Raw genomic sequence first — 20,658 nt, forward strand, 5'->3', positions numbered from 1 at the left:
GATTTTGTAAGATAAATTATAAACCTGCAGTTCTAATGCAGATAAACAGTTAATATACATCAATATACAGTTTTAATGTTGTCCTATATAAGAATGAAAATTATTGGATTTAATCTGATACAACTTTAATGTATCTATAGGTAAGCTGCACCTAAATCATTGGATTTAATAAGCACAGCATCTATAGGGTGCTGAATGTTTCTGCAGAAGTATATTATACAGTGTGCAGAGATTGACAATCTATAAATAAATTGCTAATTTACTATTTGCGCTATTTTTTACTGAATTTCCAGAACTTGATAAGGTTGTTAATTATCTTAAATTAAAGATACTGGTGATGAATCTAAAACTTCTGACAATGAGTCTTATTGAGAAAGTGGACATAAAGTATGAGGTTACGTGTTTGAGCAATGTTGTTATATAGGTAGATATCAATCTAATAGTGATATCAAAGGCACAAGGTAGATTATATTCTATTGCATTAGATTATATGGTAAAGGGTACCAAAAAAAGGGTTTGGTCAGATCAAGGGGGCATCAGCTGGAGGACAAGTTTGGGATATATACACGTTACTTATTAAATCAATTAATAGGAACAAAAAATCCAAGATCCTTCAATAAAAAAGGCATTTATGGGGAGCAAACTTAAGCAATAGATGTAGATTACTACATGCTAAATAGCGAAGATTGTAATTGTCAAAACTATTCCATGAAATATTAACCTCATTCTGCATTAGACTGTGACATCTTGCAGGTTTAGTTGGTGGAATTTGGCTTTAAGTGTTCCCAGCTCTATACCAACCACACCACACACCAGAATGAATTGATAGTCGTCTTCCTATTTATCTTAGTACATTACAAATCCCACAAAATGATTATTAACAAATACAGTGCAACATGGCAGTCCTCAGAATGGTGAGGAAAAGGCGGAACTCAAAGATTGTATTGCTGAAACTTTGCACCCCTGAGGATCAGATAACATTGATCCTAAGCTAATAAATCCCAGAAAGTGATGTACATGTGGATTTATTGCAAGTATTAACATTTGTTTAATTAATATTTGCACACTTTTTAAAAACATTCTATAGAAATGGAGAAATTGATACAAGTGATTCATAAGAGAAACTTTATGATAATGCTGATTTTTAATCTTCATAATCACCGCAATTTATTAATAAAATATCACCAGGGCACACAAGCAATATTCATCGGACTCAGTGATGCTGGCCTAGAGGGTTAAAGGTTAACTTAGAGCTTTGACAGGCCGGTCTGCAGGGATATTTGCATGTGTGAGTCATTTTCTTCTGTTATAGCCATCCTGAGATGGTGATAATAGATCACGGATTGCAACAGTACTTATACCCTGTGATCCTTGTGACAGAGGCTTCCCCTTGCTAGGGTGTCCTAGGATAAATATGCCCCCTAGTTTCCTTTTCCCTTAACCCTTTTATTCAATAAACACCAATTGTTCATATTACATAATAACTTTACACTGCCTACTAAATGCCAAAGTTCTTTAGGGAAAGGAATATGCTTAGAAATAAAAGACACAAAACTTTAAAACTAAAAAAACAAACAAAAAAAACCAACAAAAAAAACCCCCAAGAAACTGCACACAGTACATAAAAAGTGTGTTTGAAGGATTCATCTATGGCCACTGCATTATATGCTGTTTAATCAGTTGTGGATTACTGATGCCCTCAGCAGGAAGAAATTGTTCATTACAAGGACAAGGGAAAAAACTTTTAAGCCATAGAAATTCTGGTGTGACATGGATTTCAGCAGTACAGTGGGGTGTACCTTCTAATGCGCTACTAACATAAAACTACCGTGGGCAAGAGTTCGGTGTAAATGGTTTTGCTATCAGAACCTTAAAGTAAATATTTAATTTATATTTTTATATTAAATGTATACCAAAACCAGTGCTATACTGTGCCAAATAATAACTATTAATCACTGTGTGAATTACCTTAACACTAATTCCTTTCATTTAAATCTCACTTTAAAGGAATTTCAGATGGTAACAACTGCCTGCATTATAGCAGTCAGTATCACAGACCCTCAATTTCTTTTCTCCTTACCAAATGTCAGTTAAGAAGAATCAGAAGAAATTATTCTGAGTATTCTGATTATGTTGAGCATGCCAACGAGATGCTTCAAGTGTTCCAACAAAGTGGTTATCGCCCTGATTTACATTAAGAGGTTTTTCAAGCAGCCAAATACTTGATAGAGTCTCTGGGGGTCATGTAGAGTGGACGCAATTTCTACTTACAACACAAGTGTAAATTGCGTCCTGCACTTTACTTTGTATTCCAAGCCACACGTATCCTAAGAGGGAGTCATAGGTCCGATTCCAACCAGGACTATCTGTGTGGCATTTGTATGTTCTCCAAGTGTTTCAGGGGTTTCTTCTGGGTGCTATGGTTTCTACTATTTGACTCTGTATTTCTTGTTGTATCTGACCAGCTTAATGTTTTTTGTTGTGTCAGATCCTTACATGATGATCTGGCCTACAAGGGGTCAGCAAAAATTTAAAAGCACAAAGCGCCTATCCTAGATTATTTTTCTGGGGATAGCAGGCAATTCAGAACATTGTTGCAGCAATGCAATAGTGATTTTACTGCATATCCTAAATACTTCAATTCTGCTGAAATCCGCATTTATCTTACAGAAATGCATTTATATAATGGAAAAGAACAGTCCTTTATTACAAGGTTTAAAGGTTTTTTTCACGGGCTCTCTGTGATAAATGTAATCCTGGAGATTCTGTTGCTCTTCCTGAGGCAACTATCCTTGCAGAATCTGAACAAAAGAGCCACTGTTTGCATTTATTTTCCGGAAGTGACCCTGCAGAACTTGTACACTGTCTGCAGCAGTGTACTCAGCATTGTTTAGCTAATCCCCATGACTTTTCTTCTGAGGATTACTGTATTTCTAATGTAAGTAAGTATCTTAGAGACAACACTCTGCACTATTTTGGAACAGGAATGGTCCTTGCTTAGCCTTTACTCAAGCTTGGATTCAAAGATTTTTAACCAGTATCTCTGACTCTCAATCAGCTACAGTTTTGGACCCAGTTCTTAATCACCATGTCAGCCCAACGAAGGGTAAGAAACATAAGAGGCTTTCTAATTCCTGCTTGTAAAAATCAGTGACTAAATCACATCAGTCTATTCATATGCAACAGTTTGACTCCTACAGTTCTGATCACTTCTCCATTATCGACTTTGCATTCACCAGCCCTGTTCTCTGACAGTTCATTTCAGTCCTGCTCAGTTCTGATTCATGCCAGTCTGTACACTCCCCACTTCAACACCTCTCAGAGTGTAATAACTCCATGACCTTTCCAAAGCCATTAATGCATGTTTGGTCATCAGCCAACAGCCTCCCTCACCTGTCACAAGAAGGGTCCAACTTCCAGAGCTGGTGCCTGCAATGGTTTGTGTTTCACCTTTTGGTCCAGTCGCTGCCTCCTGTCCTGAGGGTTCAGTCGCTGCCTCCTGTCCTGAGGGTATAGTCGCTGCCTCCTGTCCTGAGGGTATAGTCGCTGTCTCCTGTCCTGAGGGTATAGTCGCTGTCTTCTGTCCTGAGGGTATAGTCGCTGTCTTCTGTCCTGAGGGTCCAGTCGCTGTCTCCTGTCCTGAGGGTCCAGTCGCTGCCTTCTGTCCTGAGGGTCCAGTCGCTGCCTTCTGTCCTGAGGGTCCAGTCGCTGCCTTCTGTCCTGAGGGTCCAGTTGCTTTCTCTTGTCCTGAGGGTCCAGTCGCTGCCTTCTGTCCTGAGGGTCCAGTTGATGTCTCTTGTCCTGAGGGTTCAGTCGCTGTCTTCTGTCCTGAGGGTTCAGTCACTGTCTCTTGTCCTGGTGGTTCAGTTGCTGTTTTCTGTCCTGAGGGTCCAGTTGCTGTCTCCTGTCCTGAGGGTCCAGTTGCTGTCTCCTGTCCTGAGGGTCCAGTTGCTGCCTTCTGCTCGGAGGGTCCGTTGTTGCCTCCTGCTCTGAGAGTCCAGTCGCTGGCTCCTTTTCTGAGGGTCCAGTTGCTGTCTCCTTTTTGGGGGTGCCTGAGACAACTGTACAATCGATATGTCTGAGATGACTGCCAAGTACTAAATGTCTCAGACAACTCTCCAGTCGTAGATGTCTAAGACGATTTCCATATCCAAGGTGTCTGAGACATCTGCCCTGACATCAGAGCCTGAGTTCTACCCTTTGCCCTGATACATGGGTTTGAGGATCCAGTTGTTTTTTCACTATCCATCCTGACCAAAGTCTCAGAGACGACTGCCTTGGCAGAGTTTCCATTTGCTGCCTTGCCTGAGGTCCGAGTTGCTACCTTTCCCAAATTTTCAGAGATGACAGTCTTACCAGAGGTTCCAGTCACTGCCTTCCCTGAGGTCTGAGTTGCTACCTTAACCAAGGTCTCAGAGATGACTGCCCTGTCAGATGTTCCAGTCACTGCCTTGCCCAAGATTTCAGAGATGACTGCCTTGTGAGCTTTGCCCAAGGTCTCAGAAATGACTGTCTGGCCAGTGGTTCCAGGCACTGCCTTGCTCAAGGTTTCAGAGTTGACTGCATTGCCAGAGACTTCAGTCGCAGCCTTGCCTGAAATGTCAAGCTTGCCCCAAGATTCCAGAGGTGAAAGCCTCATTTTCTGATGTTACAGGTATGATAGCCTTGTGACTTGCCCAACATCTCCAGGACACCTGCTTTGCCCAAAGTCTCTCTGATGACTGCTTTGCCACAGGTTTCTGTTGTGACTGCTTTGCTTGAGGTCTCCAAGAGAACTTCTTGTCCTAAGGTTCCAGTTGCTGCCTTGCCTGTGGTCTCAGGTGCTGCCTATGAGACAACTGCCTGATGTCTCCAAGATGACTCCTTTTCCTGAGACGACTGATATGCCCGAAGTCTATGAGATGACTGAGCATCCAGTCGTGGAATGTCTAGGCTGAGGGTTATCCACTCCTTTGCAGCTGACATCTCCTGCCCAAAAGGATACTGCTTTTGCTTTCAAGTCTTACTTTCAGTTGCCTTCTGTGGATGGATCTATAAGGCATCTGGAATCCGCCTTGTTGAGGGGGGCATACTGTCAGGATCCTGTGTTCAAGAAATGCCCCATTTTGTTTAAGTATTTATTATGTAGGAATACAGGGACATATGAATAAGTTGGATGTATGAACCTTGTTCCATACAGAGGTGATTTTGATATTACTATCTTCCAGCATCAGTTCTGCAGAAGCCTCATATTGCTACTCTGCACTGCTAAGGACCCTGCTTCTTTCACTGTCACCCAGTCTGTGGCTTTCCGCTTAACTCCATTCATTTCCTCACATCATTACACTACATGTCACATTCAGTCCTGCCCTCTCTTACAAATTGTATGGGTAAACTGGTCACCTTTCACCCTCAAGATCAGCAAACTCATCTCCTCAAATACTGTGCTGTTGTGAACATTCACCTTATAAAAGATTACATTATGTTACCTAGTCCTGAGAAATAGAGCTCCATTAGCAAACTTGCTAATACATCCCTAAATATAAGATTTTACCACAGAAAAAGAAAATGCCTAATTGAGCAACCACATAACCATTTCGAACTGTGTCTGAATTGATGAAGTCACCACACTGTGTTCCTGACTAGAATAAGGAGGATGAAGCTAAGGAACTTAACTAACTGCTGAGATTTCTAGCACATTGCTTTATGTAAAAAACGGTAGACAAGCATATATATATATATATGTTCAGTGATTTATCTTAAGAAAAAGAAACGCTAATGACCTTATATCCAAGAAATGGTACTTTGGCCAGATGGTACCACTGTTCTATTGGTAAATATTTCAGATATTTAATTTCACATTAGTTTTACAATGATATATAATTTTACATTGTCAGAGCAAACAATGGCTGTTCTCACTAATGGATATAGATAAATGTAATTGAGTACTATTAACCATACCCAAATGGAGTAGGGAAGTTTTGTATATTTTGTGTATGAATTGCACCATATGCTATACAAATTGTGTAATGTATTTAAAATATGTGAAAGGATGCATGAACTATGATTTGTAATTTAGTGTAATTTACCGCAAGGTGTTCTCACCTGACTTGTACACACTGCGTAGACACGAGAGGGAGGCATTTAACCGGTCACATTCTTCGCTGTTGGCACCAAACTTCCCCAGCGTTTCACAAACCTGCTCATCGCTCATGTCTAACAGCTCTTCCAACGTCAACTGTCCAGGGTTGATCTCCTGAAACAAAAGGTTTATTATATTAATTGGAGAATGATAACACTGAGTTATACTTTATATTTTAAACTGGTGTCAATCAAAGAGATAAACAACTGTTCAAACTTGTGCTACCTTATTCTGTTAATGTCTGTACAATCTAGAGATCTTACATTATTTTATAGCAAAGCATGAGAAGAAAGGGGGGACAAGCTTTGCATGGAGCGCCAAGTACGTTTACACAAAGAGGATATTATGGGAAGTACGCCTTGATATGCAGATGTGAAGAAAAATCTTTCGAGGCATATGTACAAAAGTGTAAATATTACATCAAAATCCCCCCTCCTACCCCATTAATACCACCCCTTTTAATCAAACACATTTTCTAAAAAACTTACAACATGGTGTATCTTCAATTATGCCTTATATAACTCATTAGAGTGAGGGAAATTTCTTTACTACATGTGCCAATGTTGTGTAAGAAGCTTTATATTATATTGCTGGGAGTTTGCCTGGAGATAGATAGATAGATAGATCATCATCATCATCATTTATTTATATAGCGCCAACATATTCCGTAGCGCTTTACAATTGGGGACAAACACAGTAAACTAATAAACAAACTGGATGAAACCGACAAAGAGGTGAGAAGGCAAATAGATAGACAGATAGATAGATAGATAGTGTCACGAACGCCCAGCCTGTCCCAGATATAGCAATCTGAACAGCTGGCCGTGACTGATGTTACCTTAGTTAATTAACAATGAATACACCCTTTTCTGCCACCACAAAGGATTTATTATGATGTCCTTATGTTCACCAGAACCACTTATTAATGTTTCACACTTAAATCACATACACATGTAGCATGAGCCTCCCTGGGCATCTAAAGTTCACAAAGAATCACAGAGAAATACACTAGATTAAATATGTTTAATATGAAAAATATTTCCAAGGCTTATTTACAAAAAGGTAATAAATAGACATACAATAATTGTACAAATGAGTTTCGGAAAGTAAAATAGAAAATAACACCAGACCCCCTACTTACAAGTTTCAGGAATTGGCGTGTAAGGAACACACATTGAGCAATGGCACATTTCAGTCTTGACAGACTCTCCTCAAGAAATGGACAATTTGATGTCTAAGAGCAGAAGATTTTAAACCCTTTTTTACTCATAACCCTCACCCCCCACCTTTGGAGTTTAGCTGTCAATAAAGACAGATTGATCTCCCAAATGTCACAGGGCTTCAAAGTGAGCTAGCGATGTATGGAGATGGAATGTTCACCAGACCTTGAGTTCTCACCTCTGCTCCTTCTTTGCTGGGCTAGATGGTTTACAACTTTGGGTTCAAACTCCCCCAAGACCCATATCTATCCCGGGCCTGTCTAGTTTCAAAAGATTACTGGTACTTGCATAAATTCAAACTCATGTCATCTACCAAAGCACATGTTGAGATTATATTACAAGGTTACATACAATATACATTGTCATACATGAATTCAACAGAAAATAGCAATCAGACAATAGATATACTACATAGTCGCCACAGATAGGTAGGTAGATAGATAAATAGATAGATAGATAGATAGATAGATAGAGACAGATAGATAGATAGACAGAGACAGAGAGACAGATAGATAGATAGATAGATAGATAGATAGATAGATAGATAGATAGATAGATAGATAGATAGATAAAGTGCTGCGTTCCATGGAAAACTGCTTTTTTATATGCAAACAAATTATAATTACTTATATTTTTAATAACTGCATTTTTAATTTAGATTATTGCAGTTACTATATTTCAATCTCCCTTTTAAACAAAATCACAAGGAACATTGTCAGATCTCCTATTGTGATAACAGAGTTTAAAATAGTTGGGGCCATATTTATATCTAATTCTTAATAGAGCCTCAAAGGAAGAGGATTGAGGGCCACATGCTGCCCAAAACATCCCTTCCACATACCTGCTATAAAATTATTGCTACAAGAAGTTTGGGTTGTAGTTTGCAAAATGCTAAATAAAAACATTTTAAAAAGTAAATGAGTACGTTCCTTAAGGTTATGTGGTGTGTTCAGTGGAGCCCAAGACATATGTTAAAAATTTAAAACATTTTAGGATTTAGATTCAGAAAAGAACAAAGAAGAAAACAGCAGGTCAGGAAAAATATCACAGATTTCTATATACAGAGAGCTGATAGAAAACTGCACACTAGCCAGAGGCTACAAGAGAAAGCAGCTCCATATCCCAGAGGACTCCTACCACGATAGCGTGGTAGTGAATAATTAACAAATGCGTAATTAACCACTCCAGAGGGACACGTAAACACAACATCCCAGTGTTAAGTACCAGAATCTCAATAACATACTGTGCATAAACGGACCTTGGAGATTAAAGAACAAGTAAATCCACTATTTGACATTAATAGATTTCATAGACTCTGTATTACTGAGCTAAATCATATACCCAAAATAACTGAAGTGTTTCTACTGAACTAAATAACTAGGCTCAGATTTACATTATCTGACCACCATGGTAGTTATTATACATAACCGGTACTGGATAAATGTGCATAAAATAAATAAATGGTAATAAAACAGCACTTATATGATTAAATGTTTGTAAAATCTAGTAATAAAGTTGATCAGATTGATACTGTTCCACATAACAGTCTGTTGCATAAATTGAGAATACTACAGTTGGTCTAGGGTAGGAAATTACATGGCTAGAGAACTGGCTGAATGATAGAATTAAATGGTAGTTTGAGATGGAGTTATTCAGACTGTGATGAAGTTATTAGTGGTGTAGTACAGGGATCACTACTGGGACCTGTTATTTTCTATCTTTTTTTATTAATGACATTTTTAGGTAGCCTTGACATTGTATCACAATAGATATATAATTATTAGAATGCCATATTTTAGAACTCCTTACTTAGTGGACATCTGATGTTTCTGCAGATCATTTTTATAGGACACTTATTTTCACCGGTCGCTAAAGACTATATATACTGACGATCACATGTATTGCCTGCTATCCCTGACAACATTTATGGAAGGCAACAAGCAGTATGATTTTATTTTGCCTCCACAATAAACCTATGATATGATCGATAAAGGAACAGATTGATACATGTCATTATGGCAGCACGGTGGAAAAGTAGTTAGCTGGGGTCATGAGATCAATTCCTGACCATGGCCTTATCTGTGTGGAGTTTGTATGTTCTCCCTGTGTTTGTGTGAGTTTCCTCCGGGTGCTCGGGTTTCCTCCCACACTCCAAAAACATACTGATAGGTTATTTGGCTGCTATCAGAAATTGACCATCGTCTCTCTCTCTCTCTCTCTGTGTGTGTATGTATGTTAGGGAATTTAGACTAAGATTAAGCTCCATTGGGCAGGGACTGATGTGAATGAGTTCTCTGTACAGCGCTGCGGAATTAGTGGCGCTATTTAAATAATGGTGATGATGATGATTTCATGCAAAATATTATCATGAAAATAGCACTGTATTAGAAATTCAGAAAGAGCAGACCTTCAAGGCTACAAATAGTTATTTTCTACAACAAAACGTCATTTGCCACTAAATATAAAACACGTTAAGATCTTACTTATCGCCTACAATGTGTTCAGTATCTAGGATGCTGCCCACACACAAGAATGACCTGTGCACACCTTATCTTCCTACACACGCTCATTCTTATTACAAACTTCAGGGATTAATAGAAAAGGCTGGGACTCTTGGACATTTCCGTGCTTGACGCCCACATATCTGGGACGTTTGTTATAATATTAGGCAGTTTCTTCTTCTGCTGTTGCTTAACCAATTCATGTTCTCCAAGCTTGTGAGCAGCTTTTACATCATTTTATTTTGATCCGTAAAAATGATCAAAAATGAACTTGTGTGAAGCCCAAATATGAAAATAATTACAACCACCCTCAAGAAATTTCAGATTTTATCCGCCTATGGGTCATATTTATTATCATCCACATTTTAAACGCAATTAATTTCAATCCTTATCGCAAAGACAAGGATTGAAATATCGTGACTATTTATTAAAATTCTTCAACAGGAACAACAATTACGAAACACTGCTGTTCCTGTGAAGACCGGTCTCCTTTGTCCTCTATAGTCACTATCGCAAAGTGACCACCTTTCCTATAGTGACCGGAGGAGAGAGCAGGTAAGTTGCCTCCCCATAGGCTTCAAATATTTGATTTTCATAACTTGTTAAATGGTGCAAAATAGCAAAATAACTAGCAGTCCCCATAGAAACGGATGGGACTGCTTTTGCTTTCAAAGAGACAGGGACATCTGCTGGAATGCCCTAGTCATAAATTAACCGGATACTTAAATATGCAGCTATGTGATTGATAAATAGGCCCCAATATATGCAAAGAAATAAAGCAACTTGTGGGTAGATTTACTAAGAATTGTGTTTGGTGGTTTTAAAACGCCAAACAACGCAGACGGTTTAGTGCTCCAAATCGCTGCATCTACCATACTGCTGTTTGAGGCTGCAATGTGAAATGCCTGGCGATGTGTGGCAGATTAAAAACAGCTAAACCGCCGGTGTTATGGTCAAAGCCGCCATCGAAACCGCCAGTAAAAAGAATTTTCTCTATACCTGCATCTGATTGGCTAGATAGCTCAAACACCTGCCATTCAGAACATAAGAGGTGGCATCACTGACATTATGGGGGCAATCATTATTTATTGATTAAGGGTCCAAATTAATTTATAATTAACTTAAGTGGGCACATTTTATTTTTCATTATATTTAGGGGACAATATTATTGAATTATTAATGATATCATGGGGGCACTATGTAGTGCCACATGTGTGCATCATAAATAACTTCTGTCCTCATCAGCAATCAAATAGTATTGCCCATTTGATATAATTATATATTCATATTTCCCCATAATATAATAATATTGTCCCCTTAATATAACGAAAAATAAATTTTTCCACATAAGTTAATTATAAAATAATTTCCCCCCATAATTAATAAATAATGATTGTCCCTATAATGTATATGTCAATGGTGCTTCCTCTTATGTTCTGAATGGCAACAGCAATGCAGTTTGCGCAAACCCACCTCTCACAACTATCTATTTTTACTGGTGATTTTCCTGATGGTTTGTCAAACAGCAGCTTAGTAAATCTGGCTGCTTGTATTTTGATCATGTTACATATCAGGATGGCGATATGTAAAGTGGTAGTTTGTAAATCTGTGGTTTTATGCCTTTTTCCTGGCGGTTTGGCCTTCAGTAAATCCCCTACTTGGCAACTCTTCCAGAATGTCGGGGAGACTCCTGCATTTCGGGTGAGTTTCACAGACTCCCGAGAGAGTATGGCAATCTCCCGCACTAGGAAGTGGGCAGAATTAGGTCCAAAATGCAGCGATTCTCCGGGAATTGTGGCATTTGGCCCCGCCCCCCGCTGTAAAATGACACATCATTACGTCAGGCCCCCCCCCCCCCCCCCCGGGAGGCTCCTGGACGCCAACTACAAAAAGTCGGTAAATATGATAAATCCAGTGGTTTTAAAACCGCCGAAGACTGGTGGTTTCATCAAAAGTCCCTTTTGTAAATCTAGCCCCTGTTGTTAATTGCTTGCTGAAAGCTTTTGCTTTTTGGCCACTCTCAGAGGAAAAGTAGCACTTACAAAAGCTATTTTTCTCATTCTATCTAGAATCTTTCAATTGCTGTTTATAGACAGTGACTATTAGGGGTTAAATCAATTCTACGTTTTCGCACATTATAATGCTTCACGGGCGAAAGCAAAATACATTTTCACGCCACTCAATTCTTGCGTTTGTGACCAAAGAAAAGTTATCTTCTCATGTTTCATGTTATAGATAAGTATAGAGCAGGAGCATGATCATTTTGCTTGCGTGGAATGAATTATCTCCTGAATCTACTCGCCACACTTCGAGAGGCATAAAGATTCAGGGACAGTGTGAGCCAAATACTTCAAGTGTCGGAATCTCACTGTAATCCATAATTAATGTCAATTTTATTTTTAAAATAAATAAAATAAAACCATTTTCAATTTATTTTTTTAAAAAAAAAAAAACACCATAAAAGCTGTAACAACTGCTCACTATGCAAAATAAAGCCATATGAGTCAATAAAAATATAAAACTAGTAAAAGCTTTTGTAGAGCAAAAAAATACATAATATATAGTCTGGTCAGACGCTAAATATCCCTGGTCTGCAAGGAGTTAACCTAAGTATAAACTAATAGCATAATGCGAGCACTATACAATAATTCACATGTAAAAGGAAGGTGGTAATAAATTTTGTTGACAAATAAACCAGGTGACCAAATGCCCCCAAAGGCCACTAGAAATTGTGCCGATAACCAAAACCAACGATCACATAGGCCGTGCCCATCCAACACGTCAATTGACCCTATATCCCAGGGACAACCAAAATTGTGCAATAACTCATTCCGTGGTACATAAAGCCTTCAGGACCACCGGCGAACATGTCCCAGAGTTCCTCCAAACTGTACAGTCCCACCTTCTCCAAGGGACAACCAATAAGCCCCTCACCTAAACCGCAACACAGGATGTGACTAAATCAAAACTTAATGACTTCAAAAATAAATATCTCCATCATTTTTCTTGTATGTCTTCTTATAATGTTTTTCTATTTTCATTTTATTTGCTTTTCTTTAACATCATAAATATTTCATTGTACATCTTTTTTTTTTAAGTACACAAAACAGGGCACAAGACAAACAAGTGACACAAATTTAAGAAACGTTCAATATTCTAACCATTCCTAACTCCTAAATGGTTGAGGTTACCTCTACTTGTTCGATTTGCAAGAGGGGGAGGTGAATGCGCCATCTGATTTTAAATGTTAGTGTGGGTTCAGACATGACCCTACTCACCCCCCTCTCTTCCCTTTATTTTTAACCCACTTATGCCTGCTTTTGTAGCCCAAATATACCACCTGACTAGGAGTTGGTTCCTCCTGAACCAACAATACGTCCCCTGCAGCGGTACCCATGACAAGCTCCCTATTGCGGTCATGACCCGCCAGCTGCCTCTTATTGGGTGCTTGTTAACCATAAATTGAATCATGTTACACATGATCATTTTTTTTCTGGTTATGTTTTTTTTTTTTTTTCAACGCATATACTAGCTGATTATTATTATTGGAGTAATAACAGCGTTGAAAGACCACCATGTATCATAATAATAATAATAATGATAATAATAATAATATAAATATAGGTATAGCTTTGTTTTCTAGGTCGGTGGCTGTTTACTGTCATCTGCTGCCCTCTTGCGGCCAATAATATATAATAATAATAATAATAATAATAATAATAGTAATAATATAAATATATCTTTCTTTTTTGGTACGGTGGCTGTTTACTGTCATCTGTTGCCCTCTTGTGGCCAATATGAATAGTCATGTCGCAGTACTTTTTTATTTATGTGCCCTTTCTTCCTGTTTCTCATAGAGATTCTGGTGCACTTTGTCTGTGGATTTCTAACCTGACTTTATTTTGTTCTTGACCTCATCAGACTACTGCCTGCCCTGCCCTCTGTGACCTACTGTACTACAGGAACAGAGAAGTACACATAAGAAGCAGTGAGATAAAACAGGCTACACTATTTGCCTTTAAACAATTTTAGATTTCAAACACATTGAATGTTATTATACTTTAATGAGATAAAATAAAACTTGGACTTGAGACATTGATGTCTAGTGCAGACAACCTCTTTATATTATGGTGATTATTAGAATTATTCCCCGACTTGGATAGTATTTACAATTGGATTTTATGTGGATTAATAAAACAAATGGTGCAATCCTTAATAAAAGAAAGGAGCAATACCAGTGAAACGGGGAATCCTATTACAGCATGAGCCGTATGTCACAGAAAAGAAATATAGTGGGTGTGGTCATGCAAAATATTGGATGTGGCTATGTCAAATATTGTGTGTGGCTTAATCATTTGTAAACTGTAAATGTGTTAAGTGGCACTAAGCATCTGTCAGTACACAGAAGAACCATAGTTTGCTGGGATCAAAGTGCATATAATAACCAGCAGTACCAAGCATATTATACCCAACAATTACCAGCATAGTATACCCAGCAATTACCAGCATATTATACCCAGCAATTACCAGCATATTATACCCAGCAATTACCAGCATATTATACCCAGCAATTACCAGCATATTCTACCCAGCAACCATATTCTGCCCAGAACTATACAATTGCTACAATAATGAATTTAGTACAAAGCTTAAATAATTGGAAATATGACACATTATGAACATTTTCAGTATAAATCCAATATATAGATAAGTAAATCTCTTCCTCCATTGTTATATACGGCATCTCCAGTTAGGGTGCACTGCCCCAGCAGCTAAAACAAAGTGCTGGCTTCATTACACCACTGAAGTCACAGTCGTGCTTCCATGCTTTAATATTGGTGGGAAAATATGATATATCTGACTACTAAAATAAAGCTTAGACTAGGTACACACTGGAGAATTTTCCGAGCGGCGTCTTATCTACAACGATTGCACCTACGACCGAAGGTCCGATCGCTCAGGCGATTCATGTGTACATACTAGACACGTTTAGACAAAAGACTGACCGTTCGGGCAGCGACTTTTCACATCCTTATTGTCGTGTTAAAAGATTCTCATTTCATACACACTGAAATGACATATGATGACCCTGCAGTGATATTGCCAAGAAATTTAAATAAAGGCAGAACATCTCCACACAGCTCTAGAAAACATAGGAATGTGTTTTTCTTGTAGACTGCAGGCAAAGGTGTATAATTAGACATATGCTGTACACATAAATGCAATAGATGAGCGGACAACGCACCACGTGGGACAGATACAGACATCAGAAATTTACATACACACGCCCACGAAAGGAGTCGCAGTTTGAGGAATTGTCGGCAGTTAGTTGTGGAATCAGTCGTGAATTCATACACACACTACATGATTGGAAGGTGATTGGAACGAGATTATTAAACTTAGATTATAAAGTGAATGCGGCCTATTCATACCGGAGAGCAGTGTTTATTACACACTTGTGAGCTGTGTGAATAGCTTAGGCTAGGTACACACTGGAGGTTTTTCAGCTGATTATCAGTTCAAACACCCGATAAACAACCGCTGTGTGACACATTTTGCGTTAGTGTGTATAATCACACAATGAACGACAATCGTTCTAAAGTGCCGATCGTCGTTTTATTTGATTGGTCGTACTGTTTAATAATCGTTCCAATCACCTTCCGATCATGTAGTGTGTATGCACTCAAGATCACAATCTCCATAGTGTTTACAGAGTCATGATCTTCTCAGCCGATGCCGGCAATGAACATGTCCTGGGGTCTGATTCATTAAGGATCTTAACTTGAAAAAACTTCTTATTTCAGTCTCCTGGACAAAACCATGTTACAATGCAAGGTGTGCAAATTAGTATTGTTTTGCACATAAGTTAAATACTGACTGTTTTTTCATGTAGCATACAAATACTTGATAGCTTATTTGTACACTGAAATTTAAAGTTGATATTTGTGTACTACATGAAAAAACAGTCAGTATTTAACTTATGTTAATGAATCAGGCCCCTGGTGAGTAAAGGCAGAGAGTGCTGTAGATGGAATAATTTGTTTGCTCGTTCTGAGACTGAAAATTTTGTTTCAGAAGCTAACGTAAGGACATGTGGATAGCTATAACAACGGCGGTTTTAATCAGTGTGACAGGAATGAATGAATGCATATTGTGCTGTCATTCTCTAAATGACTAGAGGACCAGATGAAGAGCACAGATCTGAAGATAAATCATGTCAGTGTGTACGCCTGAATCGCCCAAGCGATCGGACCTTCAGTCGTAGGTACAATCGTTTGAGATAACACGTCAGTCGGAAAATTCTTCAGTGTGTACTTAACCTTAGTTAGGTGGTGTCCAATCTCACTGATAGCTCTCAAGTGTTCCAAATGTCAACACTGGTGCTGTGTCACTGCATCATGGCAACAGTGGAGGTCCATGATTGTTTGAGGGAGGACCCCCCTACGATGTGGTACAGGGAGTATCCATCATTTTGAACAATTTCTTTACGAAGAGAGGCTTGATGGACATATTATTCTTTCCTAGCATTATAATATAATTAATATGGATATAGACAAAATACTGAATTAGACCAATTACAAAGCAGAGTTGTAGAACTATAATTTCAGGTATCAAATTATTCTTATTGATACAATTTCAAAAACACTGTCCCCAAGATCATTTCTATACCTGTTAAAAGGAATAAAACACTAAAGCAACCACTATCATAGAAACAGTATATTCACTAAGCTGTCTAGGATGAGTCGTACATGTTCTCAGGAATGGAGAAAGTATTCTTTACTGTAAAAGGCTTAAAACTGGAATGAGTTATCAAAAGAACTGGAATTGTCATACACTGTAGATTCAGGAAGGGATTGGACCTCTTCCTAGCAAACAGAACATAAATACAATAGTGCCTGATTGCAAGTATGACGTCAAGAGAGCGTTTATTTACCGTCTTAAGGCCAATTGGACTATGTGTTTTGGGTTTTTTTTTTATTTGCTTTGGATCAACTAGGTTTTTTGAGGATTAAAGGTTGAATTCAATAGACTATTTAATCATGTCACTATGAATGACAGGAATACTTTATGATTAGTCAGTAAAATATTTTGTTTTCAAATATACAAAAGACAGCAATCTGACAACATTTAATAAACACTAACAACACTAATAAAATTAAGTTTAGAACAATAATATTATTATGTTTTTGGTTTGGGTAAACAACTAGTGGGTAAGAATAGGTTAGAACTCAGCCCTCTTTGGCAAAAGTTTCTTCATAATGTTAATAATAATAGCCATGGGCCCCCTGAGATGTTGGGTCCCGACATCTGTCCCCCTTTCAAGGGGCCCCAACATTGCCTATTCAGGACAGTAAAAAAATATACAATATTAATGTTAGTTAAAGACCAGTTGATCTATCTGGGCTGCTCTTTTGACTTATTAATAATTTACGCACAGGATGACAGACCTAGGGGTAAATGTATCAATCTGCGGGTTCTTCAACACCCGCGTGTTCAGCCTCTTCCGCGATTAAATTTAAAGCGGCACTGCATTGTAAAGGGTTAACTTCCCTTTACAATGCAGCGCTGCTTGAAATTTAATTGCGGAAGAGGCTGAACACGCAGGTGTTGAAGAACCCGCAGATTGATACATTTACCCCCGTGTCTTTTATTCCAAGCAAGATTAAATTCATTGATGGTTTTTCAAGTACATTAACTGGAAGTTACTCACCTACTATTTTCATAATATATGACAATGAATGCTGATGTTTTTTCAGAATGAAGCACCTGGCTAAATTACACTGAAACCCTGTACTTGAGGATCAAATTTATGAAACAAACATTATAGAAAATCTAGCAACCATACATATTATTATTCAGCAACATTTAGTCAATGTTTCCAAGTTACTGTTATTGTCTATGTGATACGTTTACCTCTCTTAGAGGACATCCTTTCCATGTGGGTTTCATATGTCCATCCCAGGCATAATAAGATACTGGGATAAAGCATAAAAGTCCCACGGCGCACATATGTAGCATATAATGTGTACATAAATGAATCATATAATAAATATAAATGCAAGGAAAATAAACAGGTCACAGGTCCTGAATATGATCAGAAATATACCGTGGAAAAGTGAATATACACTTATGACCTGTGATGTCACTTCACTGTATACGGTCATTGCGCACTCTAGTGGATGTGAACATACCAGAAACATCTTTGTTAAAGAGGCCACTATCCCACTGGAACAAATAGAATTTATCATCAAGGCCATCACATTCACCTTGGAGTACAACTATTTCTGGTTCCAAGGTGGTTACTACAGACAAATAAGAGGGACTGCTATGGGGAGCAAATTTGCTCCCAGCTATGCAAATCTATTCTTGGCATACTGGGTAAATACCTGCATCTGGGCAAACAACCCATTTAAGGAACATCTGCTAGAATGGCGGAGGTATGTTGATGACATCATCTGTATCTGCATTGGCCCTATGCAGACGCTCCATGAGTTTGTTACCTATATCAACAACAACAGCTCGAATCTCCACTTTACTGAGAATAACAGCAAGGAGAAAGTCGAGTTTCTGGATCTTGAAATATATGTGGAAAAGGGCATTCTTCAGACAAAGACCTTTTTGAAACTGGTTGATAGGAACACCTTTATACTGTTCACCAGCAACCACTATAAAAGGTGGCTGAACAATATACCAAAAGGCCAGATGATGAGAGTCAGAAGGAATTCTTCTGACATCTCCACCTTTGAAATACAAGCTTCTTCCCTGAAAGAGAGGTTTAGGGAAAGGAATTATGATGATGAGGTTGTAGAAAGGGCACATTTAGAAACTAAAAACATGAAGAGAGAAAATCTACTGATGCCCAGGAATAGAAATGAAGATAAGGACACCAAGATGAATGAAGTCCTCTTCATTACCCAGTTCAGTAATGGAGCAAGAGCACCTGAAGGAATCTTCAAATAACATTGGCCTGTTCTCTTGATGGACGAGAAATTATGCACCATTCTTTCAGATAGACCAAAAGTGGTTTATAGGAATGCAGCAAATTTAAATGACATTTAATTAACAGTTATGTCCCAATGGATAGGATAGACTCAAAAGAAACTTGGTTAAAGGAGCAAGAGAAAGGTTTCTTCTATTGTAATCAATGTCAGGCATGTAAGACCACAAAGCCTAATACCACCAAACCAATAACCGCTTTCTTTTCAACTATCAACAAAAGAAAACATGAAATTAAAGAACAAATATCCTGTGAAATCTCGGGTGTAGTGTACATGTTGGAGTGTCCTTGTGGCCTACAATATGTGGGCAGGACTGTGAGAAAACTTAAAGTAAGAATTTCAGATCATCTACGTAACATTAAAAAACAATTCGAGGCCCACAGTGTATCTGCTCACTTTTCTAATATGCACAATCATGATCCAACTTTACTACGATTTACTGGGATTAAAAAAGTGATGAAACCGTTGCGAGGAGGGGACTTTATAGCATTGATTTCTAGGGAAGAAGCAAAAGGGATTTTTGACCTTGATACTTTGACCCCCAGAGGTCTCAATATTGATTTTGACCTAGGATCTTTTATAGGGACTTAGTTTTTGTCCATTTTAAACTTTTCTCTTTGAGGTAGGCTCCCCATTTTTTTTACTTTGTATTACCCCCCTTTTGTTATATGTCTGCAATATATTTAAAAGGAATTTTTTCTTATGTGTAATCTGGACTCCATGGGAGTAGATAAATTGCCTATGCCATGCCATGTATTATATATATATATATTTTGCTTATGTTATGTTTATGACAGATAGCCATATGATATGTCATCCATTTATATATATATTCTGCTTGTGTTTTTTATAATATATTGCAAAGCTTATAAGTGTCTGTGAACCAATAAAAAGACTGGAGAGCAGTGACTGAGGGTGTGTTCTGTGTGTTCCATATAGGTATAAATATCGCCCATATTTGGATTAACAAGCCATACACACCATTCTAGCTTCCTATCCTGACGAAGCCCTTGATGTGGGGTGAAACGCGTTAAAGAGGAGGCTATACCACATTTATACATTTACTGGACCATAATACACATAGCTACGAGAACCATTATCTTTTCGTTCCCATCGGACTATCGGAGAACGTTAGAGATTATATGCGTTCCAAATTACCAAGCCGAAAAACGGAAGACTGGCTTTTGGACCACATTTTGCGTTCCAAGAGACAGGAAATCCTCCGTTTTGTGATCAGACGACAGGGCATCACTAGTATTAGAGATAGTACCAGACTACAAACATACTGGTACTTATAAGTGATCCTGCACTACAGAAATGATTAATAAGAACTTGTCTACAACGTGAGTACTCCTACTTTTTTGCATGCATTTTATTGGACTTTTAAAAAAAAAATTCTATATATTATTTAGACATTCCCCACCCATTCTTTTTTGAAGTGAGGAAGTATATGGGAGACTTCGTTTAACCAAGTTGGTTTGAAAATCTCTACCAAGATTGCTTTATTTACATTTTGTCTGGATCTTATGCATTTATTTTATTTGAATGCTTATTTTAATGACATATATTAGCCATTTGGAGATTTTGAGTTTCCATTGCAATTTTTATATTAAATAGGTTAGCAGACCTGGTTAAATATGTTTATTGTCCTTGCATTTATATTTATTATATGATTCATTTATTTACACATTATATGCTACATATGTGCGCCGTGGGAGTTTTTTTGCTTTATCTTTGTCTCTTCGGGGAAATTTCTGGACTTCGTCCTCTACATTCCCATATTGGCAGCCTTATATACACATTTATACATTTCAGAG

General features: G+C 38.0%; 1 protein-coding gene across 2 annotated transcripts in view; it reads right to left on the minus strand.

Moving 5' to 3' along the window:
* Nucleotides 1-20,658, minus strand: part of KSR2 (kinase suppressor of ras 2) — a 388,289-nt gene that overhangs the window by 292,980 nt on the left and 74,651 nt on the right. For both annotated transcript variants that reach the window (XM_075178524.1, XM_075178525.1), the window contains exon 3: nt 6,085-6,235. In XM_075178524.1, coding sequence (XP_075034625.1) covers nt 6,085-6,235 — 151 coding nt within the window. The remainder of the gene's footprint in view (nt 1-6,084; nt 6,236-20,658) is intronic.

The sequence above is a fragment of the Mixophyes fleayi genome, chromosome 1, assembly GCF_038048845.1.
Source record: "Mixophyes fleayi isolate aMixFle1 chromosome 1, aMixFle1.hap1, whole genome shotgun sequence".
NCBI lineage: Eukaryota > Metazoa > Chordata > Amphibia > Anura > Limnodynastidae > Mixophyes > Mixophyes fleayi.